This window comes from Aythya ferina, assembly GCF_964211825.1.
Source record: "Aythya ferina genome assembly, chromosome: 16".
Lineage (NCBI taxonomy): Eukaryota > Metazoa > Chordata > Aves > Anseriformes > Anatidae > Aythya > Aythya ferina.
Genome location: NC_140315.1, coordinates 4997718 through 5024595, shown reverse-complemented (window position 1 = coordinate 5024595; position 26878 = coordinate 4997718). Strand labels below are relative to the sequence as shown.

The window sequence follows — 26878 nt, the reverse complement described above, 5'->3', positions numbered from 1 at the left end:
TCCATTCATTTACTGACAATAAGAACACTGTTTACATTAATAACCAGCAGATGATGCAAGTTTCAACAAAAGGTGGCACTAAGCTTGCGAGGCCCTCAAACTTTCAGCTACTGCAATTCAAACTTTTGGTTTTAAGTTAACTGTAATAGCATTTGCAGTGAATACAATTGCTTTAGAAGAATGCTTGGTTGCTACAGATTTGAATTGTCCCTCCTCCAGGCAGAAATGCTTAGCAGTTGTGTTGGAGTAATTAAGTATCACACGAACACAAGAAAATCATCCAAAATATTTCAGACAATGAACAGCAAGGAAAGCTAAGGATTTATGACTCGGTTCAAAATCCAGGTGTGCAGTGAAAACAGAATGTTTAACAGTGCAAAAATCATCTTAAATCTTCTCCAGACTATGGAGCTTTGGATCTAAAGCTTACTCACTTCTGTTCTGTTTCTCAGAAAAGTTAGACAGGTGAGTTTGAATTTTTGCCAATTAAAAGCCTTCATCTGCAGATAAGGAAAAACATGAATCCATTTAGGTGAGCTGGAAGAGGTAAGGATCCACCAAAGACCACACCACTGATTTGTTTGCGTTATATTCCTTCACCCCATCCCCCCCTTTTTCTTTCTTCCTTGTCCTTTAGTTCTTAACCCTTTAAGTGTAGCTCCTTTCCTTCCCACCTCCCTTCTAACCACCCAAACGCACGGCTTCTCTGCATGAGCTCAAGTCACTCTTACTCCAAAATTGATGCATTCAGTCATAGCACCCTGCATTCATCTGAGTAAGACAGACCACAGCAGCTGCAAATGGGTTTAAATTATTACCACTTATAAACATGCATTTTAGGATATGCATTTGAATAAAATAAACTATTATCTCCAAACTATTTCTTCACCTTCACCCCCCCTCACTCTAGATTACTAACCTAGCAGTTAAAAGAAATGAATAATCAGAATGCTTCAGAAAGTAGCCAGAACTCAGATAAAGTTTTATTTAAAATAAAAAAGCGCCACATACAGAAAGCCATACTCCCTGACAGAATGAGAATGCAGGCATATAAATAAAATAGAACCAAGCAAATCATGATCTTTCACGAAGTTGTTGAATGCTTGCAAAAATTAAATAGTTAAGTTTTTTTTCAGTGCAAGGACAAACTGTGAATTCATACTATGCAGGTCCTTAGTGCAGAAAAGTTAGGAAAACATAAAATTGACTTTAAAATGCCAAGTGATAAGGGCTAAATAAGCATTTCAAGTCACTTTCAAGCATTGCGTTTTTATCAGAAGTTATGGTACAATTTTGCAGCAGTTTCACATACACTTTTTAAGTTGAAACACTATTTCACTTGTAATAATTTTCTGTAAAAGCATGGTAAACCAGAATGATTTCAATTTATAAAGGTATTCTTAAACCATTTCTTTTTAGAAAAATATTTAGAATAGTTAATTTTTAAAAGGTATATGTACATACCTGTTTTTTCCTACACAAGTATTTTTTCAAACTTTCCAACTTAAAATAAGCTCTGTTTCTTTATATAGCAGATACTGTTGAACAGGCAATTCTGATACAACAGAAATGGCATGCAACATAAAATCGATGAACAGGTGACATTACAGCTTGTAAAGGCTAAGAGAGTCTTGAGATTACTTGTAAGCTTAGAATCAAAATTCCAGGATAAGTCTCTGGCACCAAAATACTTTCCCCCCACCCCCCAGTCAGCAGATTTGGGGCTGTGTTTTCCCATTATCCCTTCACACTGAAGGAGCCAGATGGGGGACACAGCCTCTGCTGAAGCCAACAGGACTACCAGCAGACTGGTGCATTACGTAAGCAAGGACGTCAAGGTTTGACCTTTAAGTTCCCACAGCTAATCACTGGAGTCAGTATGAAGAATTTATAGCTAGTACCAGGAAACAAACACGAACTGTAGAAAACCTTTTATTCTCAAGGTTTTCATTTAAAGAGCCTTCTTTTGTGAGTAGATTAGCTTAAAATGTAGAGGACCTCCTGGAATTTAGAACATTATGTTTAATTTAAAGGACAACAAAATAATCAGCTGGTGTAACAGGTTATTTTCAGAGCATGATTGAGTTAATAAATATATCGTTAACATTCTTATTATTACTTCCTCTTATGCTCAGGTCTCTCTTTAGCCAGCTTCACCAAGTTTTTTTAGTCCGCTATGTGATTCTTCAAACTTTTGAATTGAAAACCTACTATTCTCAGAAGTCCCAGCAGCTTTTTTTAAGGCTCTATGCTTATTGTACCCATTTATTTAACGGGCTTCTAGAAATGGAGATAGTTATTCTAGACATGTAAGATAAAATCTTATGTTACTGCATGTCCAGCTCATCAATGTCATACTTGAAAAAGAATTTAGGTCTTAGTAGATAAGAGACACTTTGAATGTTTTACCTATACTGACTGAAAAACAATTTGAGTACCATATTAGCTCAACCAGTCAAACTAGTTAAAAAGCATATCAAAAAATATTTTCTACATTCTTTTGTATTTCAAGCTTCAAGTAATAAACTTTCTGTTAAACCAAGTTGTATCATACAACTATCAAAACTTAAACAGAACAATGCTGGAACAAACCATTCTACTTAATTTTGGGTTTGGTCCCAAAAGAGGTAGTCCATAAGTCACACAAAAATAAAGATTCCACAGAAGTCAACCTAACACGCCAGTCTCCTTGGACATACACAGCCTCATCTCTAAACAAGGCTATTTCATATCTGAAAACATTTTAAGTTAGTGTTCATGTAAATACAGGAACGACACTCCAAAATTATTTTTTCCATCTGCAACCGAAGTTCGGTCCAGCTGAACCAATATATTAATTAAGTTTTGCATATCAGCCCCATTAGTATGAATTTAGCTTTTCTCCAAATTAAATTTGAAACATACCTAATACACAGGTATGCCTTTAAATAACAAAGGATACATGTATTTAGGTTTGGAGAGAAGCTTTGGATTGTTAAACCTTGTTAGTAATACAAGTATATTTGCTATCATTTCTCTACAAATGCTGCTGCTGCCATTGAATTCCTCATCGTTCCTCTTGCTGAAGCTGCGAACTCCTCAATTTCAGCATTCAGTCTATTTATTACCCATTCCAACGCTTCACGTCCCTACAGGTTAGAAAAAAAAGGTGTAAGTCTTGGTAATTAAGTAAATAGATTAAACTCTGTCTTACTGAAAATGACTTAAGAAACAATAATTGAAAAAGGAAGCAAAAGTTACAGAAATGCATGCCTGATTTTTTTTTCCTTCGATAACCAGAGTACTGCAGGAATTGTACTGCTTTACACTTTAAAATTCCTTTTATCAGCAGTGCTGTCTTATGAACCACAAGGTGGCTTTTTATCCACTTTGTGTTCTGTTATTCTTGTGGCTGAACTCAAAGGATAAACTCTCAACTAAAACACCACTTCATTGCTCCCACATAACTACTTCAGATGCCTTGATGCACATTCTGTTTCAACAGTAAAACTAATAGATTGCATCAAGAGTGCAGGAACGGAGTGAAAGCACCGTTTAAATGAATGGAAATGTTTTTTCAATTATGATTGAGTGCTTACCAATAAGAATTTGTTATCTATATTCATAAGAGAAAAAAAAAGAGCAAGTTCAATAAGCTCAGCATTCACATATCTACAGTAAAGGCAGCAGAATTACCCCCACCCTTTCCAAGATTGTTGACAAAGCCAGAACATAAAACAGAGATTTGTATTTGCATTCCCATTGTCATTTGCTAGCGGTCACATTGTACGCAAAGGTCATACTTACTTTATTAGCATTGGAAGAAATTGTGTTCGCCATTAACCCTTCCAGGTAACTACTGAGACTGACACCTTTTACAGATATTATTGCTTCTTGTGTCAAAATGGTTCTGAAACAGAGAGCAGAAAATGAATTGTTCCAAGTAGTTTAAAACTGCGTTGCTTAAAGGCTTCTCACTCCTCCCCAACAAGCACATTCCTTCATCAGCTTTGTCACGTAACACAGAACATCCTGCCCCATGAACACAACCTACTTCCTCAGTGCTTAACTGCATAGGCTTCAACGCATAAAATAAAAACCAAGTGTCTACACTAAGTCTAGATGGACCTTTGTGGCACTCAACTACTTCTGTTTTCAGCAGCAGGCAGATAGAGTAGAAGCAGCAGATTTGGCGTGAAGTTATTTTGAGAATTATGGTATTATGACATCCCCTTTAACAACAGGTTTTTAGCATTTCCCACAGTTACGGAAGAAAAACTCTTACTTTAAAATCCTTATATAGATACCTGAGAATTATCACTAGCAGTACGAGTATAGCCTAAAGAAAACGACAGTTTCTCTCTCTCTTTTTTGACAAGATACCACTAGAAGCGATGCAAACCCCACAGCATCATCTGTTCAAGACCATGGGAATTTACAAATACAAAACCAGTCTGTACTACCTCAGGGCAATCAGAACAAGTGGTACTTACTTGTCTGGTTCATGAGGGTGTGGTTTGTAGACAAGCCTCTCATCTACTGACACTAGATTTGTAAATGAAATCTGTAGAACATAAAACAAGACTACCTCTTAGTAAAAACATTACAGGAATATAGTAAATAAAACTGCAGATACAAAACTAATATTTTTATCTGGCTTAAACAAGTTTTTCCTGCAAGTTTTAGGATTAGAGGTGTACAAGAGAACAGATAAGTCTCCAAGTTAAGTGTTTAGCAATCTAGTGCTCTTTCCTTAGATTCTTTTGGATCCCTTATGAGCTACCAACATTCACAAGACACAAACTACCACGTTTATAAGAACCTTTTAACCGTCGAATCAAAAAGATGTGGCAGTACATAAAGCAAAATGTTACACAATTAGGAAATGGTAGCACTGTACACCAAAGAACTTAAAGTTAAAAAAAAAAAAAAGGAAAAAGAAATGAAAACAAAACCAAAACCCTACAAACAAACAAGAAAACTACTGGTATTCTGCTCATCTGTATGTTCAGATGTTTCACTGCTGACAGGTTCCAAAAATCTAAGAGATCCCTTCTGATAAACAGAACTGGTCAGCTATAAACACATTACCTAAAAGGTTTTACTTATATTGTTCTAATGCAATTTTATAGTAATTTTAAAGATGAGTACCCTTTTCATATTTACAAGGATTTATTATAACCTGGAATCTGTTTAAATTGTATAAACAAAACTAAAGTACTTACATTACTGGATTTAAGCTCCATTGTTTTCTTCACTGGGTCAACAACAGAGTGCTCCTGAACGTATGTCTTCGTTCTGCATGTGCCAATGAGCTAGAAAACAGGCACACATACATGGAAATAAGTATGCTAAGCAACTGCAACTTTTTTAGTGCTTCTAAATACATAAGGTACTGAACAGACACAGAGACAACAGAATTAGGGTTTAATTTAAATAAAACTATTAAGTCACAGTGGATCTCTTTTTTTTTTTTAACTGGAAGCAATCTACAATCTAGACAGTTTTTGACTACCTGGAAGTCAATACACGTACTGCTATTGAGCCTTCCTGGTGCTTAAGTTCTTACACTTTTAAAACGTGAGAATTATGAAATCAGGCACTTCTATTACAACAACCTGGTTCACAAGCTTCCCCCAACATCCGTCCCAAGCTCTGCTCCACGATACCCACCGATTTCACAATGGAGGGTATTCCCCACTCTGTACTGAGCAGCCTGTGGCTGTGCAGCTTCCCGCTCTTGTCTACGTGTCTGTCCAGGACATCGACTCCGACCACGCTGGGGTTCATCGGGTTTGGGTACTTCTGCATGGCAGCTGTCGTTACTGTTTCCCAGGGGTGACTGCCAAAACAAAACCAAGACACGAGGTTGTACACTTACAGTTTTTTTAATAGGACTTCTATTAAAACTGGACACAACATATCAACCACTTCGTATTTTTAGGGCAGATCCGTTTCCCATTCTTAACCTTACAAAACATCCTTCCCTAGGCTGGACAGGGGCAGATCCAAGAGGACCGGCACCCCTGGTTCAGCAGCACTCCGCAATTCCCCTGCCTCCTGTAATTACCCTGAGGCTTCTAATTTGGCAGGAATGCGTTCCCTCCCATATAACTCCACGAGACCCGAATTTATCGGGATTTCAGCAGTTCCCCAACACCCCCCTGAGCCGTTCCCTTCCCCCCCCCCCGCTCCCTTGGGGTTATCGCTCAGCACCGCTCCAGGGCCGCCATCCTCGGCCGGCACCAAAGGCCCTTGAGGCGGCTGCCCCACGGCGGAGCGGCGCCTCCCGAGCTCATTCCCCACCCCCTCTCCGCAGCCCCCGGCCCTACTCAAAGACGTGCTCCGAGGTCCAGATCCTCATGGCGGCAGCGGGAGCCGAGCCCCGGTCCCAGTCCCGGTCCCGGCCCCGCCGCGCTCCCCGGTCCCGGTCCCGGTCCCGGTCCCGTCCCTCAGCCCCGCCGCGCCTGCGCACTGCGGGCCGGTCCCGCCGGCTTCCAATGGCCGCGCGCGGCGCGGTGGCGGTGACGCAGGGCCGCGTGTCCCCTGAATGTCGCACGGAGGGCGCCGGGCGCCGCGCCTCACCCCGCCCGCTGCGCATGCGCGCTGGGCGCAGCCCGGCCGTGAGGGGAAGAAGGGCGGGGCGGGCTGAGCGCTGCCGGCGGGGCGTTAAACGCGCTGTAAAACATTAAAATGTCCGCCCGGTGTGCGGCTTCATCAGGGCTAGGTCAACACCAACGCGGCTCGCAGGAGCCCTCCCCACCGCAAATCCCCTCCGCCGTGCCGCGCCGTTCCGAGGCGGCAGCGTGCAGCCTGTCGCGACAAGGGCAGCTGTCGCGAGAGGGCGCCGAGGCACCTCTCACGAGGCGACTGCGCTGTTACCTAACTGCTGACAGCGCTTGGCACTGCCCCGCACAGGCCGGGTTCCCGCTGTCCGTCGCCAGCGCGTTTTGTAAGGCCGCTGGCGGGGAGCGCGGCGCCGTTACGAAACAGCCCCGGGGCCGCCTGTGCCAGGGGCCGAGGGCTTGGGCTCACTGCCCTGGGCTGCTGCTCCCAAACGTCCTCGAAGTGTTTGATAATAAAGCAATAAATCGGTTATGGCAACACACGCGTGCGTTTTGTGGCACTTCGAGAATTTTCGGTGACGGTTCTCGAGGTAACGGTGTTGGAAGTGCCTTGAGTGGTGTGGAAGTTGTGCTGCTTCCAAACAGGCCACAGGGCATCGACTCGGGGACACATCTCAGGCGCTGCGTGGCTCCATGTACTTGTCACGGCACAGTAACGGATTCCCTGGAAAAACGTTGAGAGAGAAATTTCCCAGAAACGAGAGACCTGTCTCGGTCTTGTTTTTCCTGACTCTTCCGTCTCATGGGACCATTCCTAAACATTGTCGATGTGCTCGTAATCCATCTTAGTATACAAAATTATTTCTAGATTTTGTAACTCTTACATTAAAACATAGGCAATTCATAGGCAGTATGGCTCCTGTCCATTAGCCTCTCACCATTTTTTCTGTGAAGGAAATGTTGACTATTGGAAGAAAGCAAAAATAAAGCATGCCAACATATGGTGAAGATTAGGAGCTACATCTTAACAGTTCTTTGTTCAAGTTTCTGCATTTGAGTGATATAAATGGCTGAACTACTTTATAAGACCAGACCTTTGAAAGGAATGATAAAATCATAAACAACAAAGCCAGATACTAGATAAAGAAAATGCTTCCTTGTAGTTGCAAAGGGAGAAGTGGCATTTAGAATTCTTTATATTGGTGATGTTGCATCTTGAGAATGCTGTGTCCATTTTTTAATGTCTAAAAATTTAATACTTTGATATCTTTTCCCCACATCTGTTGACAGTATTTGTCTAGTAATTGAAAGCAAAGAACATATTCTTTCAGTTAAATCTTTTCAGTCACTGCTACTACTAAGATGATCACTAAGGACCATAACAGACATCCACAAAAGAATATAAAAATCTGTGGAAATCCATGGAAAGATTACTCATTTCATATGTACCTTCCAAGGGCTGTTTGCTTATCACTCTGCTAAATGCAACTGATGGGCCTTATAATTATAGGCTTCATATATATTTTGGAAGAGCAATCTCATTGGCATAACTAAGAAAGACTTGAAATTGTTGTTAGAATTGTGTATGAAAGAACTTTGATGTTGCAATAAACTGATTTGCAGGACAAATCATTATGATTCTGTATTTTCACACCCATGTTTGCCAGCAGGGTGATATGAGTTGTCCCCTCTAAATAGCCTCATAAAATATCCATTGTTTTGACTGAAAAGCATAAATATCAGGAAATATCTCACAAACCAAGTCCCCAGCATTAGGACCAGATCATTTATTCATTCCATAATGGGTACCAAAAAGCCAGATTGTCATACCCACTCAGGCTTTTTCACCTTTCTGCAAAACATATTGTGGCACACTTAAAAAAAAATACCACAAAACCCATACTTCTTCAAAGCCTTAATCCCAGAGATCAACTAGACCACTCTGCAGTACAAAACATCACAAAACTAAGAAGGCTTTGGTGATAATGGCAGTGCTTCAAGCTGCACTTCTAAAGGAAATGAATGCAGGTCAAAACCGGCATGTTTAAGGGGTTACCATAACCAAATTTTAGCACAGTAAGATTGCTGATGACTGATACAGTGAACCATATTTAACTGCTGCACTCTCTTGTAGTATGCAGGATGAGCTCTGTTTGCTTACCTGCTTCGTGCATTACAACATTTCTCAGGCTTTTCAAATTACAGATGAGACAAGTTTACTATTTCATACACTCAGGAAAATGTATTTGTTAGTATTTTTTCCCCTGTCATATTCTGAAATATAGCTAACAGTACAATAATACTGAATCAGTTCCTTGATCTGAAATTAAAGTTTTGATGTTTTTGAAATATTGGCATTCTCGTGCAGTATTAATGAAAACCATCCAAAGGTCTTGCCCTTTTCTTGAGCTGGAAAAACAAGTTCCCACTCCCTTTGTCAGCCAGGCAGTTGTACTGGCAGAAAACTTACATTAACAATGCTTTCCTATCCAGACATATTTATTAAATTACTTTCATTATACAATTCTTAACAAATACCCCATCTATAAACTCAGCATCAGCAGTCAATTCAGCATATGAGCCTGTACTATTTGGCTGTTTGCCTGCGTGTACTTCTTAAAAAGCTTTGTTGGATAGCAAGGATCTCTTTTCTGTGCTTCCGAAATCAGACTATTAATCCCCTGCAAGTCATTATACATGTCTGCATGTATAAAAATTCACCTTGAATTGTACTTTTTATAAAAGTTCCTTTTCAGAAAGGAAGCACGCTGATATCTCAATGTAGTATAGTACCAGTTCCTCTAGTTCTTGCTCATATTTTAATAGGGGTTTTGTTCAAGCAATTTTGATCCTCCCAGATTTCTGACTGGTATAAAAAGGGGGAAATGTCACCACTACACAGTGTACTACATCCTGCAAACACCATGCTAGTTGCAAATGAGTTTACACAGCGCACCTTTCCTAGGTCAGAACAGAACTCTAGCTATGCTACAAGTTAGCATTCAGAGGTTTCAGTGGTAAGCAACCATCTCCTTCTCTCTTCAGAGAAATGATGGTATAAATATATTTCCTCTTAAAATCTGGAAATGTGTTTCTATACAAATAGCCATCATTCTTTACCGTTCTCTTTTTCTCCTCTGCACGGCATTAGCAGTTCCACTGCTGATGCTGAGTCCTAACAGTTGCCTCCCACTGCTTCAGCAAGCTCGTTTTTCACTCCAAAACCTTTCACCTTCCTTCTACAAAGCTGATGTTGTCCCAAATTCCATGTCAGAACTGACTCATAATTTGGCCCAGGGCAGGGTCAAATACAAGCTGTAGCCAGTGAATACAAACTGGACAGGAGTGAGGCAAACAGCATTCAAGACTACCGAGTTCTATGCTGCCTTGAAGGTACCTTCCTCAATCAAGGTAGCGGTACTGTAAGACTGCAGTCTCTACAACTGATCTCCCAACATTTGTTAAATCTGCTTAAGCTGGCTGGAGCAGGTCCTGCCTGTGGTCACTCAGTCCCATTCCTGAGCTGCTACTCAGCTCCAGAACAACAATTCACATGGCCAGGATGAGTGCTGTAAGGGAACAACACAGCTGAATTCCTGTTTTCTGCACAGTGAACCATAAATGGAACTGAAAATCACAGGAAGGCCATGCCAGTATTGCAGAGGGGGCAGAGAGGCTGCAAGAATAAGTGGTCAGGGCTGATTAAGCCAATGCTGTACCCCCCAAAATGCCTGCTGGAATCATAGCTTGGTAATAGCTAGACTCAACAGTTTTCTATGTGTGCTTGTTCTTCATCCACTAACAATGGCATGGTATTTGTTAGTATCATGTAATTCAGTTCAACCCAAAATAAAACACAGATCCGAGTAAGACAACCAGATGCCTATATTTGTTTCCATGTTTTATCAGTCAACCAGGAGAGTCTTATTTTTTTCTTTTCTTTTTTCTTTTTCTTTTTATCCTCTAGTATTTAGGGCTCTTCTTCCCTCATTTGAAAAAAAAATCAAACAACAGAAATAGCCAACAAATCTCTTTCCCTGAGTTCCCCATGTTCTGGTAAAATGGCTGTCAAATTGCATATGAAATGTAAATCAAAATTTTACAGATTATCACTAGCCTATCATTCCCTAAGAAGAGAGGAAATAGCAGTAAATACATCAACTGCCAGAGAAAAGTAACAGGTATATTATACTTAGAATTAAGGTTGACTCGATTCATACATTCTGTGTGGAAAAACCACAAGAGGGAGCTAAATTTCCATGAGGTTCTCCACATGAAGACCTAGTAGTCCATCAGAGGGAAAGAGGTTGTATTTACCTTCTTACAAGCAAACTCACCTCAAAGCATCCACATCTCTAAGCATGGCCATGTGAAAGAGGGCAAGATCCCACTCTGATTCTGCATCCCAGCAGCAGCCACTCCCAAAGGGCTGCCCATCCCTAAATCCAAAGCACATTTTTCTGCAGAAATAAATGGTTCCCCTAATTCCATTTTAAAATGTGATCTAGACAGAATTTCCCTGCTGGAAAAAAAAGGAGGAAGATACATTCAGGCTCTTTTTTTTTTTTTTCCAGTAGATCAAAAATATAAATGAAAACTCAACATGATAACGAAACATATTGTCTTTTGGGGAAAAAAAGATGACAGAACAGGCAGAGTGTATAATAAGAATTACTCATTGTCAGTGACCATATTCTATTTTCTATAATATAAAAAGGGGAAATATACTTCCTTATAACTAAAAACAAGGAACTAAGTCTTTTTTTCACAGACTTATATGCAGATTCAGAATTTGTTTTCTGAAAGGACTTGTACTACAAGGATTCTTCCTGGAGTTTCTTAACCTGTGTTATGTTTCTATTGTATAAAGCTTTGCACTGTTCTACAAAGTCAGAAAGTGGCACTGTTCTCTACCTTGGTGATATAGGGAGGGGAAAAAAGGGGGATGAAGTTTCATAACAATACCATTGTACATCTATTTCCTGTTTCAAAATGACGTTATTTTCCTTCCAGACACATCTAAAACAGTCTGGTTCCAAAAACCATTTCTAGGCTCTAAAATAGCATCTTTTGAAAGCCATCTGAGATTTATTTGTGGGAAGGAGGGAATTTGAACTGGGAATGCCTCCATACTGGTGTTTCTATTTACTCAATAAACTGGTCAAATTACTAACACATCATGATTATGTACTAGGTTGCATAAATTACTTCAACACCAGACAATTATAGTGGATGTGGTTTGGTCACATTTTGTTGAGAGTCAGTCAGTCCTTCTGTAACAGTGACAACAAATGAACAGAACAGCAGCACAACCTTCTCTCACAAGGCTGCAGATCTCCATCAACTTGTTATCATTTACAGTCATGCAATCATAGAATCACTCAGGATCCGAAGTTGGAAGGGACCTGCATGGATCACAGAGTCCAACTCCTGGCTCCGTACAGGACCACCCAAAAACCAAACCATGTGTCTGAGAGCCTTGTCCAAAACTTCTTGAATGCCAACAGGCTGTGACCACTGCCCTGGGGAGCCTTTTCCAGTGCCTGATCAACCTCCTGGTGAAGAATCTTTTCCTAACACCCAGCTTGACCTTCCCCTGTCACAGCTTCATGCTGTTCCCATGGATCCTGCCACTGCCACCAGAGAGAAGAGATCAGTGCCTGCCCCTCTGCTCCCCTCATGAGGAAGCAGCAAATCTCGCCCAAGTTTGGGGTTGGCTGGGAGTTTATCGTTACCACAGTCATGGTCCTCCAACTTGGGGCTCTGGGGGTCCTGGAGCCCATCATCAGTGTTGAAGACAGAGGTGAAGAAGGCATTAAATGTCTCTGCTTTGCCTGTGACCCTGTTTGAGAGATGACCATCCTTATCAAGAAATGGACTGATGTTATCTCAAGGAACGGACCAACATTTAGAAGGAGCAAATCTTGGAGGACACCTTTCCTAGTGTGCTCTCTTAATACCTGTACCAAGAAGTTATCATCCAGATATTTTAGGAATCTCCTGGACCTGTTTGTATCAGCTGAGTGGATTTCCCAGTTTATGTCTGGCAAGTTGCAGTCACCCGTAAGGACAAGGGTGGCTGACCTAGAGGCATTGAGCAATGATTCTAGAGGTGGCTGATCAATGACTGGCTGCAGTTTGAATAGAAAAGGCCTACAGAAAAGAAATGACTTTTCTTGGAGAAGCTTTGAAAGGCAGACTTGCTGTCAGAAACTACCTATGAAAGGCATGTGCCGAAGGTGATGCACCTTCCATCAGACTCTAACCCTTACTACCCACAGAGGGAGAGACACCCCAGAGAACTCCTTTTTAAATTTACAGGCAATCCTGACTAAATGTCACAGGATCAATAAGCAAATTCATTTACTATTACATTCACACTTTAAGTCATTTAGGAAAAAAAAAAAGCGTGATAAAGATCTTCAGAAACTTGTGACCATCTGACTGTGAAATACTAGCATAGAATACAAACTGCTAAGTGATGATACCACTATACTCCTGCTAAAACACACCCTTTTTTAGCTAAGGAACCTAAAAACATTGAGGAGAGATTGAGTTTTTGTTACCTAGCATTTAATGTCTTCCCCAGACAACAAAAAGCAAACCACCAACACCATTCCCCCAGAAGCTTCCCCACCTCCTCCCCAAACACCAAACACCAAATATTATCTTTACTTCAGAGCATTTAGTTTAAGTTAGGGTATATAAAAATATGCATTTAGTAAAATGATCTAGCCCTTGAACTAGAAATTAGCCCTTTAGATTGCTTTCACTGCCATGAATTTCCTAAACCTGCACAACTTCAGAGTTCTGTTGCCTCATGAGTAAAACTGCCAAACACCTTCCTTACCAAGCATGTGATGCAGCTACTGCTCCTGTGAAAGATGCTGTCTAACGCTGTCTACACTAACTAGGCTGTGATAATGTTTATGTGATTTGAATGTCAATAACCATTTTTCCCATCAGCTTTCTCCCCCATCTGAGAATATACAAAATATATACAGTAATGTATAAAATTAATAATAATAAAATAGTATATAAAATAATGACAACTGGCCATCTCATTGCCTTATTGTTAGCATAGTGGCTATATTAAGGTTAGGTCTTCCACCTGCTGTCTGTCGTATTTTATTTTAACATACTTGAATCGTCATAGTGAATTGATGTGCCATGTTATACAGGTGCACTTGTTTTTTTCCAGCAGATATCCTAAATAGGATAGCCTTAAATGGCCTTTGGCTACTGAATGATTTGGTTTCCATTTAAAAACAAACTCAACATTTCTATCAAGGTATTGACTGTATGACTCATTAGCACCATGAATTTTGTCGTTTTGGTTTTGTTTCATACAATTATGTGATTTCCTTGACTTGCATAGTTCAGGGAGTTTGATTATGGCTATGGAAACAGCTCCATCTTGTCCATGTTATTAATGGGAGCAGCAGCTGCCACCAGGTGTGTCACCTAGGTGCAGATACAAGACGGTGTACAGTTCATGGATGCAACACAACTATTCTGTTGTCTAGGAAACAGTCTCTTTAAATTTGTGTAATATGACAATTACCAGCCAGATATATATATATTTTTTTCAAGCATCAAAATGTACATGTGATCAAGTAGGCAGATGATAATCACGTTATCACCCACAACTCATGAGTAAGCACAGTAACTGCACAATTAGAGACAAAGCCACATGTTTTAAAGTGCTTCACAACTATATCTGATCCTTGTTTAAGGACCACAACATTTCTTCTAAACACACAAGCTATTAAACTTTTGATGAATGCAACTTCCCAATGTAAAACCTTGAAGAACCAGTGATGACAGGTAGTGGTCATAGCATATTACACATTACATCACAAACATGGAGCTCTATATGCACTCATGGTCTTCAAACCATGCTCCCTTATCCAAAATAAACCTCTTTGTTTCAGAAATCTTGTGCTCACCAGGTATCTTTTGACGTGGTTTAAAGAAACCGCAATCTGGAAATAACAGCTGAGAATTCTTTGTACACAAACTACTGGATGGAAGCGGCTACTTAGTGGTGATGGCTGATGTCTTAATTATCATAGAGATAACGATCAGATCACTTATAAATCCAACAGGCTTAGACAACTATAACTTGTGTCTAGCAGTGGCTGACCACAGAAGTATGATGAAGACAAACCCGTATTTTTTCCAGTCTCTGTAGATTGTTTGTAAAGTATGTAATTTACTGCAGCTTTCAACAGTGTACTCAGAAATGACTACCTTAGCAGATTGGAAATACAGCATCAGCTGGTATGAAAGTTTTTGTATTCTTTAAAAATGCAACAAATTTTAAGTGAATTTCTACTTTCAATCACTTGCCATTTCACAACCTTTTTCTATGACTGCTTTTTATATGTTTGAGTATCACCTGAAAAGTGAAACAAATTAGCAAGTGTACATATTTGATTTATGGCCTGTATCATCTAACACAGACTTTGAGTCAGGAAATGTATTGGTGAATGAATCATGCTGGTGGTCGCAATGCAGAGAAGCCTAGCATTCGAGGCACCTTTCTAACTTTGTATTAAACGAGGAGCATTTTTAAAAAGCCATGGCAGTTATCAGTCAATTTTCAGGTGGACTGTTCAGTTAGAAGTTTTACTTTTTTATTTTATTTTTTTTTCCCTGACGATTTTGTTACTCACTTGTTTTCTTGTCCCACTCCAGTATCTCTTTCCTTCTAGGTTTCTCTGTTAAGGACCACACATTTAACAGCATGTCCTGTTTTTTTTTTTTTTTTTTTCTGAATATTTGTAAGGTACATTATCAGTACCCCAAAGAGGTCTTTAAGCCTCACAGAGCTATTCATAATAATCAGATGAAACTAAACTGGAAGATGAACAGAAGACCAAATAACATAAACATCTGCAATTTCTACTCATCTCTTCTAAACTATTTATTTTGTATTTCAATGGAAGAATCAATACACATTGCAATTTTGATATATTACATTGGTACATACTACACATAATGAATACAAAACAAAGATTGGACACCAAGAAGATTGCAGGTTCGTATTTTTAAGAATTATTTTGTACGTAAAGAATTATTTCATAAAAAGTATTTCTGAGAAAGAAGGAAGGCTTACGCTCTAAGGTATGAAGAACCAAAGTTGCTAAATCCTTCTATTCCATTCAACATAGCTGGATACTAGCACTTGCTGTACAAAAAGTAACATCAGTATGGTGGTATCCAAAAAAAAAAAAAAAAAATGTAATAGAAAACCCTACATGTACAGTTGGGACAAAAGTATTTTCCTTCATGGTCTTCTCTAATAAACATTTTAATCTAATAAACAGATTTCAAAAAATCCTCATCCATGTAAAAATAATTCCCATTTAGGAAAAATAAAAATCAGGAAGAAGGCGATGCAATCGTAATTAACTGGCAGAGTCCAGCAAGATAAAATGCCTGAATTTGCATGTTGTTGTAACCTGATCTGATGCTTAGTACAGGCTATGGACATTTCTTAATACACTTCAACTGTACAATATGATAGCACTGAAGAAAAAATGAAAGGAATATGTGGGAAAACAATCTTGGAAGCACTGAAGAACACTGCATTGTCTGGAACTGTCCTGATACAAAGCCAAAGGCATTTTATATGCTTCTATGAGTTTGGTACATACAGAATAAGAAAACTTGAGTAAAATCTGTGCAAGAACTTAAAAAAGATCTAAGGATTCAGTAAGTATTAAAAATACATTTACAGAACATTACTTGAAGAGTTGTACTTTGTCAAAAATAAGAGTACTACCAAGTTAACATCATCACAGTTTAACTCCTACCTGTGCATGTAGTATACCTGCAAAATCATACACTTGTTTTTCCCCATATTGTTACGTCTTAGTATCAAGGGTACAAAATGTTTAGTGCACAAGACAGTTCTTAGATACAGAATTTAGACATGGAAATTTGTACTCTTCTAGCCCTCCTCCCACCCCCTCTATTGTTATTAATTTGTGTAGCTTCATTAGTGATGATTAGTTGGCACTTTGGGAGACAAAAGTTTTTTCATCATTGTGCTACCTACAGTTAAAGCTATGCTGAAGCTAAGCTTTATAGGAAGTTGTCTGCAACTTAGCATTTCAGCAAAAGCAATAATTAAAGAATAAACAACTTGTATAAATTAAAAAATTAAATAAATCCAAAGTGCTGAAAAGGATCAAAATTACTATTATTTGAATAGGCCAACTTGGATTAATGCCATCCATCTCCTCAGGATGTACAAGTTCTCTGTTATAAGCAATTAGAGTCCAAAATATAACAGCCAAAAACTGAAGTAAAAATATAAATAAATGGAATAAATATGTGCACAAAGTAGATTTAACGATGACTAGTATTTCCACAAAACATTTTAAATGCAATTTTTCATATCTAGTTTTTCATATCTAGTACATTAAAACACTTTCTTACTAGCTGCCTCAATACATAATTTTCTCTGAATTTAAGATTCATTTAAGAACCATTATAAGTTGCTGCACAAATAAATAATATCTATGTCAGTTCTACAGCACTAAGTCAGTAGGAAATGCATTGTTATCAGCAAGTTCATGACTGATTAGATGGCAAAACTGGAGTTCTTGGTTAATGCCAACATACAGTTTTCATGCTCAGAAAAAAGAATAGCTCTATTATACATTTTCTAGTGATGATAAATTCAGAGTGTACAGCAGTGCTCTGGAATATATAAAATACTGTAAATCAATAATTACTAGAAATCCCAGTCTATGAAAAGTTATAGGAGTGTATAGGAGCTATATGAAGTGTATAGGAGCTACAAATTTTTTCTTTTTAACCAAGATATGAATACTGTATATCTTCTAACTGGGGGACTCCCAGATGTACTGTGGAATGAGTATCATAGGAACAGAAAAAAACAAATACTGTCTGAACAGCTGAACGCTTCCCTGCACATATGGATTCAAACAGGTTCTGGTGCTGCCAGATACATTTGTGATGGAAGCAGAAGGCAAGGCGAGTTCTAAGTAGAAGAATGATATTAACAAAAACCTCCACAAAGCTTCATTAAACACAGAACTTGGAGACAAGCCAAGACTGGAAGCAAAAAAGAAAAAAAATATTATTTAATTCAGCTACTCCAAAATTAATGTTTGTTTCTTTTATAAATATGTATTTCAGTGTGTCATACATGATACATTCAAAATTAGAGGAGTACTTTCAAAACTGTCTAAACACACAAATGGGATCTGCACAGATTTAAACAAAAGTAAATTAACTACTTGTAAGGAAGTCCCTTCTTCAGAAAAGTGATGATGAATATTATTTTTAGTTCAATGATTCTCATGTTTATCCAAATAATCAGGATCACAGACATGAAAAATGTCTATGGAATTAGAACTTAGGCAAACCTCAGATGTTGAATCCCTTCTGTGCTCACCTACAAAAGAAACAAAAAGGAATTCCTACCTAATCTTGTTGTAGACTTTTCTTTAAGGCCTATATTGAGAGCATGGCATGTAGTCTGTTTTTAAACTACTAGAGTTTGCTGTTGTCTTAGAGAATCTAGACATGCATTCCAAAAAAAAAAGGAATACTAAAAAATAAATTTCAGAGAGTCTGTTTTCTGAAAAACATGGCTATAACTGGATAGAAGAAGAATTCGTAGCCTCTCCAAGGCACTCAGATTTTTTGGAAGCTGAACAAAATGGGATTATACCTGTCAGCTTTGCTACTTAAATTGAGCGCATCAATTTGTTCTGTCTTTACAAAAATAATATTGGAAGGTATTGAAAAATCTGACAGTTCATAGACACTACTTACTAAGCCAACTGAGAATACCAGCACTGTGAAGATGGAGTCTTTCGTAGGTAACAACTGGGATAACAAACTTATCCTTGGCAGATTTGAATATATGCCTAAACAATAAAACTTGCAGAATCTAAACAGTTAAAGGACATGTTAAGAAAAAGTTTTTTTTTTTTTTTTTTTTTTTTTTTTTTTTTTTTTTTGTCAGTACTTTATTTTTACTGTATTGATTTTACAAGGGAAAAATGTTGAAGTACCTAAAAATTCCTTGTCCTGGAAATAACTGACATTCTTTTTCACTTGACTTAAATTTACCTAACCATTTGGGAAGTTTTGGCACATTTATTTACTAATATTAGAGAAGCTATAAATATTTTGAAGCAAAAAAAATAAATCATTTTCTGTGTTGACATCTTAATTGGTCCAACTATTTTCCCACTGACTGAATGCAAGTTTTCCTTGATTTTTTTTTTTTTTTCCCCAAGAAGAACACATGGCATTCAGGAGAAAATCTTCAAAAACATCTAATTGTTTTAGTCACTGCTTGACACCAAGTCCTTTGAAGGGCTGATAATATACATCTCCCTTCTCAGAGCTCAATGAATTGCTCTTGACACTCTTTGCACTCTTCTCCCTGAAAAGGGGAAAGCTCTCACTTCAACTTAACCCCTGCTCAGCATGGCCCTTGGCTGAGCGACACCAAGCAGCAGGTAATGCTCCTGCCCAGCAGGGAGTCATCCTCTTTCCCCCTCTGCTCACACCCCTCATGGCACCCTGCCAGCCTCCTGCCCCCACACCTGGCTGAGGAAGGTCAGGCATTTCCAGCATCCTCCACAGGCGCTGTCGTTCTCCCTGCAGGGGGAACTGGGCAGCCCCATGCTCCAGCAGAGCAAAACCAGAGCCCACTGGAAGCAACAGACGTGAAGGGCCATGACACGGCAGTCCTGTGGGCCCTGAGGCTGGACCGTGCCCATGGCCGAAGGGGCCACTGCCACAGGGATCGAGCCTTCCCCATGCTGCCGCCATTTTGTGTGCGGCTAACAGCACAGCGCAGTGGCACGTGCATGTGTGTGCCTGCCCGCTGCCACCTTCTGTGTGATGTACCACGTCAGTGCATGAAACTGGAGGCAAGGATAAGCATCTCAGATTCGATTTTTTTTTTTTTTTTTTGTAAATTTTTTTCTAGTAAATTCAGGATCTCCCAGTTCAGACAGCGTGTAACCACCAGTGGGGCCTGGGTGGTGGTGTCCCCTCATAAGTCAATTCCCACATGCTGAGATAGGGGTCACTTTGCCCTAGCCTATAGGTCCTTGATAAGGAATCAGGATTTAAATCTACTTTAGAAAATGGTGTTCTGACCCAGGAGCATTAACCAGTTCTGGACACGGCTCAGGACTATGGAACATCACCTCAGGTCAGTGCATGCTTCAGAGATGCAAGTAACCAGGCGTCTTGTCCCACTCAGAGCTCGGTATAACATGAAGCTCGTGGTCTCGTAGTTGTAACAGAAGTTGTAGAATTCATTAAAGAAGGACATTCAGAAGCAGGCATATTTTTAGTTAATCAGAATATGCAATATGGAGATGATATATTGAACCTCTGAGTTCACTTTGGTTTTCTGTGGTAAGTAAACAAAGAGGTTTACTGATGAGTAGTTTTTGCAATTCACTGTAGCCCTGATGGTGTAATATAAATATCTATTCATTTGTAAGGTGATTTTTTTTTTTTTTTTTTTTTTTTTTTTTTTTTTTTTTTTTTCTGTATAGTATTAAACATAGCTTTCTTTGGGAAGAGATTAATAAGGAGAGAAAAAATGAACTTTCTGTTCCAGTTCAAAAACCTTTCTGGGGGGAGTTTTGATAGACTACATATATATATATATTTAAGCTAAATTCAAGCATACAGTCATTAGTAGTTTGCTTTAGGAAAGAAAAAGTATCTAAGGATTCAAATTGAATGCTAAATTAGAACTAAATTAGAATTAGAACTTCACAAAAATGTTGCTCCACTTAAATGATACAAACACTGCTGAGGCATCATTACATCACTGGCCTGATGAGCAAGGCCTTATTTCCCTTATGAGGGGAATTAGCAGGGTTTTGTTATTGACATGTTTCCATGTAGTTTTTGTTTCTCTGCTTCCCTGAAGGTCAGTGGAGGCACCTGAATTTTACCAATGAACTCATTATATTTGACTGTTTTCTTTATAAGTATTCAAATCCTATCTGTAGTTGACATCTTTTCAGGTTTTCAGTGTTAGGAAATATTCCTATTACAAGCTGTAATAACTGTAGAAAAAAGAGGTAAGATATAACCTTCCTGGTACAGGTGAATATAATTAAAAAATAGAAAGATGAAAGATAGAGATAAAGGATGAAGTTTAAAAGTACACATTTGCAGTTTTTAAATTACAGTAATTAAAAAGTATAATCAATATAACTAGCCAGAAAACTATTAACATCTAACAAATTAAATGGTGAGTGACCACAAACTCAAGTAAGAACTTATATCTGTGTCACAGATTTTTAAATGGTTTTATTCAAGAAAACTAAAAAATAATTATGCTCACAGAACTCTAGTGATATAAGTAAGTAAGAGTACCTCAGATGTTATGAAGAGATTTTCTCAAAGCTCAAGGATCATCTAAGGTCTCAGTTTCCAGGAAAAAATTAGTAGGAGTTGAGCTTCTGGTTCACATTCATCTATGTCAAGATCCTAGATGGCTTTTCCAAGACAAAAGAATGGTTGACCTGGGATGAAAAGGATTCACCTGTTCAGCCAACTAAGCTACATTTTCTCACTGAACATTATTCTTTTTTTTTTTTTTTTTCTCTTTTCTTTTTTTTTTTCATTTCCATGCACGCATGCATGACAGATGTGCAAAGGAGTCCTTGCACAGAAGGTGAAGAATTTGCTTTCCTGAACTAGTTTTACAAATGATTGTAAGGGTGGACAGGCAACTTTTTTTTTTTTTTTTTTTTTTTCCCCCCAAACTTCTGCAGATGCTAGAGATTTAGAAAGGCTGGTAATTACTGAAAGGGCACTGTTACTATACATTTTGTTCTAATGCTGTATTTTTAATTTGGGGCAGCCTTAAGGTGTTTACTAAATTGCTAACTACTTCAGAGGCTTAGTTGTTATTAAAATTAATCCTGAAAGGATAGTTTAATAGTGGATCTTTACAAACACAATAATTGAGATATATAACATGTGGACAGCTGTTATGATGACTGTTTCCATAACAGCACACAGCAACAGAAAGGTCCACAATGACACAGGATACTGTTTCTATGGCAATAGAATGCCTTAGCCTCAAGGATGCAAAGAAGTCCATTATGAAAAGTAAAAACTGGCATTTCAGATTAAAGGGAATTCCTTGTTTATACTTATCTATGTCTAGCTACTTGTTGCCATGTTTTTCTTATACCTAGCTTGTGGACTTTTTCAGTTGGTGATCCTTTCTAGTTTGTTTTCAAAATAAAAAAAAAAGGCTGATTATCTAGTTATTCTGTCTGTCGTTCCCTTATAACTTTTGAATTTGTTGGTTAACTTCAATCAAATCAGGGAGTGGGACAGGGATATGCTTCTGATTCTATGAAAGCAACTAGACAGGAAGAGTGCAGGAACCCAGAGCAGGGGCATCACTAGTAGGAAGTGTATATGAACACTTGTATATGGCTGCTTAGCCAGGCAGTAACAAGAGGTGACGCCTCCTATCAGGGGATATAGGACAAGTGGCATCGAGGCTGAGGACAGGAGGAACTTGAGATACTGGAAAGGAAGAAAGATGAGGGTGAAGAATCTGCATTTATGGTGCACTGTAGCCACTTGAAATAGGGAGGTGGAATTGTGAGAAATAAAAAATTAGCGGCATGGTAACAATTTCAGCATGGTAGGAGTGTACACACAGACACAGATGCAGACAGACACACAGACCAGCCTGTCAAGGAGTTGCAGGTTTTATCTTCAGCAAAATGGAGTTATGCCCCTGCTAAGTAATAACAATTCTTAGCAACACTGGGACTTTCAATTTGTGCTTTTTCCATGTTCTATGTACCCCGTATCCTGGGTATGTTAGACATCTGCCTGTAAAATTCCTTCCAGTTTATTCTTCTGGTGGTCAAATTTACAAAAGCTTAGAAATGTGTTAAATGCTGGGGTTAACACCCAGAAAATTCACAACAGAACTTCTGCACTTCTTTACAAGCACTCACCAGAAATTGAAATTCATACAACTGAAAAAGTGACTATTTTCAGTAATTTCAGCTCATATTTTGCATCAAAATGAAGGCATTTTTTAACAAATGTTTGGAAATTCAGCCAGTGCCAAATAGAGGGTCATTCAGTACAGGTCGGGGAAACTTCTATTAAAAGATAACTGGCACATTTTGTTATAGTTATTTAAGGAATCTTTAGCAACTCATAACAGAAGAACGAGTATGCAAAATCTCTACAGTTTTCCATAAACCGTATTAGCATGGGCAGAAAACTACATTTAAATATAACAACAGATTGCTCATTCCTGTTAAGAACTCGGTGACTTATGTTGGAGCACCATGTGTAGAGTCTGAGGTTGGGTGCAGTGAGTGTTTGGGTGCTGATGACTTTTCTTAGCATGTACCCAGTATTTCAGGACAAGGGGATACCAAGCATTAATAGCTGAAAAACTGCTGATACAGTTTTTGTGTCTGCTTTTAAAAAACTGGAGCCATTAGTGGTGCCAAAAAAATTTAAAAAATTAAGGCAATCCAATTACTGCTATTTTAAAATACTAAGGTTCCTTTGTAGCCATGGAAACAAAAATGCAGACATTAACGAGCAAGGGGGGAAAAAACTGGTGTTTCCTTGACAACAGAAAAAAGCATAGCTCCATGAAACCGAGAGGAGAGAATGACAGAAATACCTTTTACCATGACATACAACAGAAATACAAGTCCAGTGCAATAGCATACACCACTAGAAAAGGTGAAGCGACTCTGCCAGGAAGCCATAAGTAAGAAAGTCCTTGTTGGACAAAAGGCACGCGATGCAAGCAATAAGTGCCAACCCTGAGACTGATCTAGTGCCTTGCAGTGTGGATGGAATTAGTGTGCTCTGGAGAAATCTATCCCTGGGCAGAGTGGACACTACTATTTCACAGCCAGGTGTTGAAGAGCAGCTCTTTCTTGGACTGCATCATAAATTCTGTGTATATATAGCCCCTCTTTGCCCAATGAAAAATGGTATAAATAGTAGGTAAGATTATGACACAGGAAGGGATACAAGTAGTATACAACTTTAACTTAATTATTCTCACTCAAAGTATAGAAAGGCTGGCAGCCTCTCACACAATCCAAAAATATTTTTGTTGGAGGAACTCAAAATCATTCAAACACAACAAAATAAGAGAAACCATAATAGAGGTAAATAAGAGGAAAACAGTAAGATTACAGGGTTATTTTTTTTGGTGGTTAGTATATAGCATAATAGAAAATTGATACATACAACAATTTAATTAAATTAAAAAATAGAAGAGTTAATTGGCTAATTTGCCACAGGTATTTTGGAAGAAATGAATCTTCCAAAAGAGGTCTTTCTTCGACACTATCCGGTTTATGTTATTGCAAGCATTGCTACACAGTGGAAATGCAAGTATATCAATCAGCTCAAAATCCTAAACTGTTTTGTGGCTATAGCAATAAAGAACTAGATACTAAGCTACAAGAATGTAGGGTTTCCTTGACAACATGTTGAGAAAAAACACAACTACATAAAAGCTTATGAAGAAAATAAAAATAAAATAAAATAAAATAAAATAAAATAAAATAAAATAAAATATAAAAACTATATATAAATATATATGGTTGAGTTGGCTGAATGGTTTTACCTGTGTGACTGGTGCAGGTGTGGAGTCACTGGTCTATTTATTGACATTTTCCTTTACTGTTTTTGATACTTATCAGAAAGTTGATTCAAGTGATGGATGACCCTGTCAAATTCTGGTCTTATTTTCTGTAAGGTACATTTAAGTTAATGTAGCTGGTGTTTTTTAGAACATTTCTGAATATCATCTGAAGTTCTGAAGTTATCTGTTTTCTATGACAAATAAGAAACAGATGGGAGAATTAGTATGACTAGTCTGTGCATGTGTAAAAAAACCCTAACCTTCCTGACTTTCTGAGTAGAAGCAACTGTTCCTCTGAAAGCTACATTGCTTTTAAGTGCATCATAATTGCAATTACTCATATTTATGATGTGATATGCCTGAAAATATTATAGCTCATTATTCCAGCAATCTAAAAGACCTGAAAAGACCCTTCATACTCCTCCTGTAAACATTTATTTTGTAGAAGAGGCAGCATAAGTTCCTCTACTTTTTACCCTTTCAACTGGTAGCAAATAATGACTTAAGCAAGAAGGAGTAGTTGGAACTCTTCATTACCACCCTATCTCCTGGTACTTAGGAGCAAGGCTAGACTACTTTTTCTCTCATTAATTTGAGCTTTGTTCTTGGGTTGTAGAATATCCCTGTGAATTAATCCACGAAACTGTCATTCACCAGAACTGCTTATGCTGAATTTATAAAAAAAAAAAAAAAAAGAAAAAAGAAAGAAACCAAGAGAAGCCCCAAATCCCCAGATCAACCCTGTATGATGATTCAGCATGAAGAGCCCTACCTAAAACACATTAAATATAAGTTTGGGGAAAAAAGGTCTGTGGTTTTTAATTGGAGATGGTTTGGATATATATGTTCTTCTTCTTCTTATTATTATTATTTTCTTTGAGTGAATGTCTACATACACAGCCCTGCTGCTGGGTTATGAAAAGCATCCAAGCATTTTAAAGCAGAAATTCAATTCTTAGCGAAACACTTTGTTTGTGTGCACAACCAGCTGAACCTTTTCTTTCTTTGTGTTTGCCTCAGCATTTTCTCAGCAGCCCTTGACTCCTTTTCTTATGGGATCTATTACTTTTGCCTTGTGTTTTAGTTTTTTCCCTGTACTGGCTTTTTTTTTTTTTTTTTTTTTTTTTTTTTTTTTTTTGGCAACTAGAACCATTTGCTAATGAAGCTGTGTCTCTCTCTTTTGCTGTTTGAGCAAATTTTTGCCCTTAAGTTCTTTTCTCTTGGACTTTTTTTTTTTTTTTTTTTTTTGGCTTTACCAATATGTGAGTGTTACACTCCTGTTTACGGTGGCAGTTCTTGCTGTCTCGCGAAAATATACAACAGCGCCATATGAACCTCAGTAGCTGTTAGTCAGTATTGATATTAGGGTAATAATTAGCTCTTCAACTTACTAGAATGCCTTCGTTAATCCTGCTTTGAATATTTTTATTGTATTTAAATGTTTCCAAAATTTGAATACTTGCTTTAAAAGATTCTAACAATTTATACAGCTGTGTTTTGTGGGGAAAAATATCACGTTAAGTACCATAGTACAAATGTACCTTTGGTCAAATGGAAACTGTAGGCAACCATGTTCTGTACATTCAAACTTCAGAGTTCACATATATAAAATAAATATTGTTATTTGAGATAACTGATAACAACTTTATATAATAAGTCTTCATGGGGATTAGTCCCCAGAGGAGGATGAGGTACATTTAGACATTTCAGATGTCACTTTATCTGCAGCAAAGTGGCCAATACCACGACAGAAATTATGGATGTTGTAGTGGCTGTATCCAGGCTACTAGCCTGTATTAGGCTGCTAGAAAGTCACTACACAGCGTGTCCATGACATACCGAGACAAAATGAGCAATATGTTCCTTACAAAGATACTGCTTCAGGCTATGCATTTTGTTACTACCCTTTCAAACTGGGTCAAGAAAGTTGTGACTCACACACACCAAATTCTGCTGGTTTGGCATTCAGCTCTGGATCCTCTGTGGCCAGAAGGTGGGGTGACAGTGACACTACACACTATACAGCAACATGGATATTGTGAAGTCTCCTCCCTGTGCCATCCCCACCTGCCCAGCTGTCCAGCTGCCCTGCTCTTTAGCATTAACAGAACACCAAATGCAACAAAACCCCTGTTTGATTTGGGGGTCATTTCAATATTAAAAAACAAAACTAAACAAAAAACCACACACCTAAACCCTCACACTAAAGAATGCATATGCTTTGTGTCCAAGCACATGAATTTTCAAGCTGGATGCCTTCTCTCAGGCATACATGAAGATATGCATTTAACAAGTGCTGGTCCCTTGCTGTCATGGACCAGACAAGTCATAAAGACTCCGTGAAGTTTTCAAGCTCCTTTCCAAAACTGTTTTGTCTCTGTTTCATTCTTCTTGGTCAACAAAATGTTGAGAAGTGTTCTCACTTGTCTGTCAGAAAACTTTCCTCTGTCCCTCCCAGTAATGTAGTATTCACATCCATTTATATTCATTCCCTCTTGTGCCAGCAGTTGCATTTTAGCTTAAAGAGCATTTTCCTATCCTTCATCATGGTATTATAGAGAACAATCCCTTTGTCTCATTGCTGTTGGCCTCCTTTTTATCCAGTAGTTGCAACAAACTTTCAGATTTGTTTTCTGACTGATTTGGA

General features: G+C 38.4%; 1 protein-coding gene and 1 long non-coding RNA gene across 2 annotated transcripts in view; both read right to left on the bottom strand.

Moving 5' to 3' along the window:
* Positions 1-961: 961 nt before the first annotated feature.
* Positions 962-6530, bottom strand: PRELID3B (PRELI domain containing 3B). Its single transcript, XM_084537883.1, has 6 exons — positions 6312-6530; positions 5653-5821; positions 5205-5294; positions 4473-4543; positions 3787-3889; positions 962-3128 (listed from the first exon to the last, which is right to left on the bottom strand). The coding sequence occupies exons 1-6, from the start codon at positions 6341-6343 to the stop codon at positions 3009-3011; spliced, it is 585 nt and encodes a 194-aa protein (XP_084394009.1). The 5' UTR covers positions 6344-6530; the 3' UTR covers positions 962-3008.
* A 79-nt stretch (positions 6531-6609) lies between these two features.
* The window catches only part of LOC311445600, a 245444-nt gene continuing 225175 nt past the window's right edge, over positions 6610-26878 (bottom strand). The window contains exon 3 of the long non-coding RNA XR_014698531.1: positions 6610-7269. This is a non-coding gene — a long non-coding RNA (uncharacterized lncRNA). The remainder of the gene's footprint in view (positions 7270-26878) is intronic.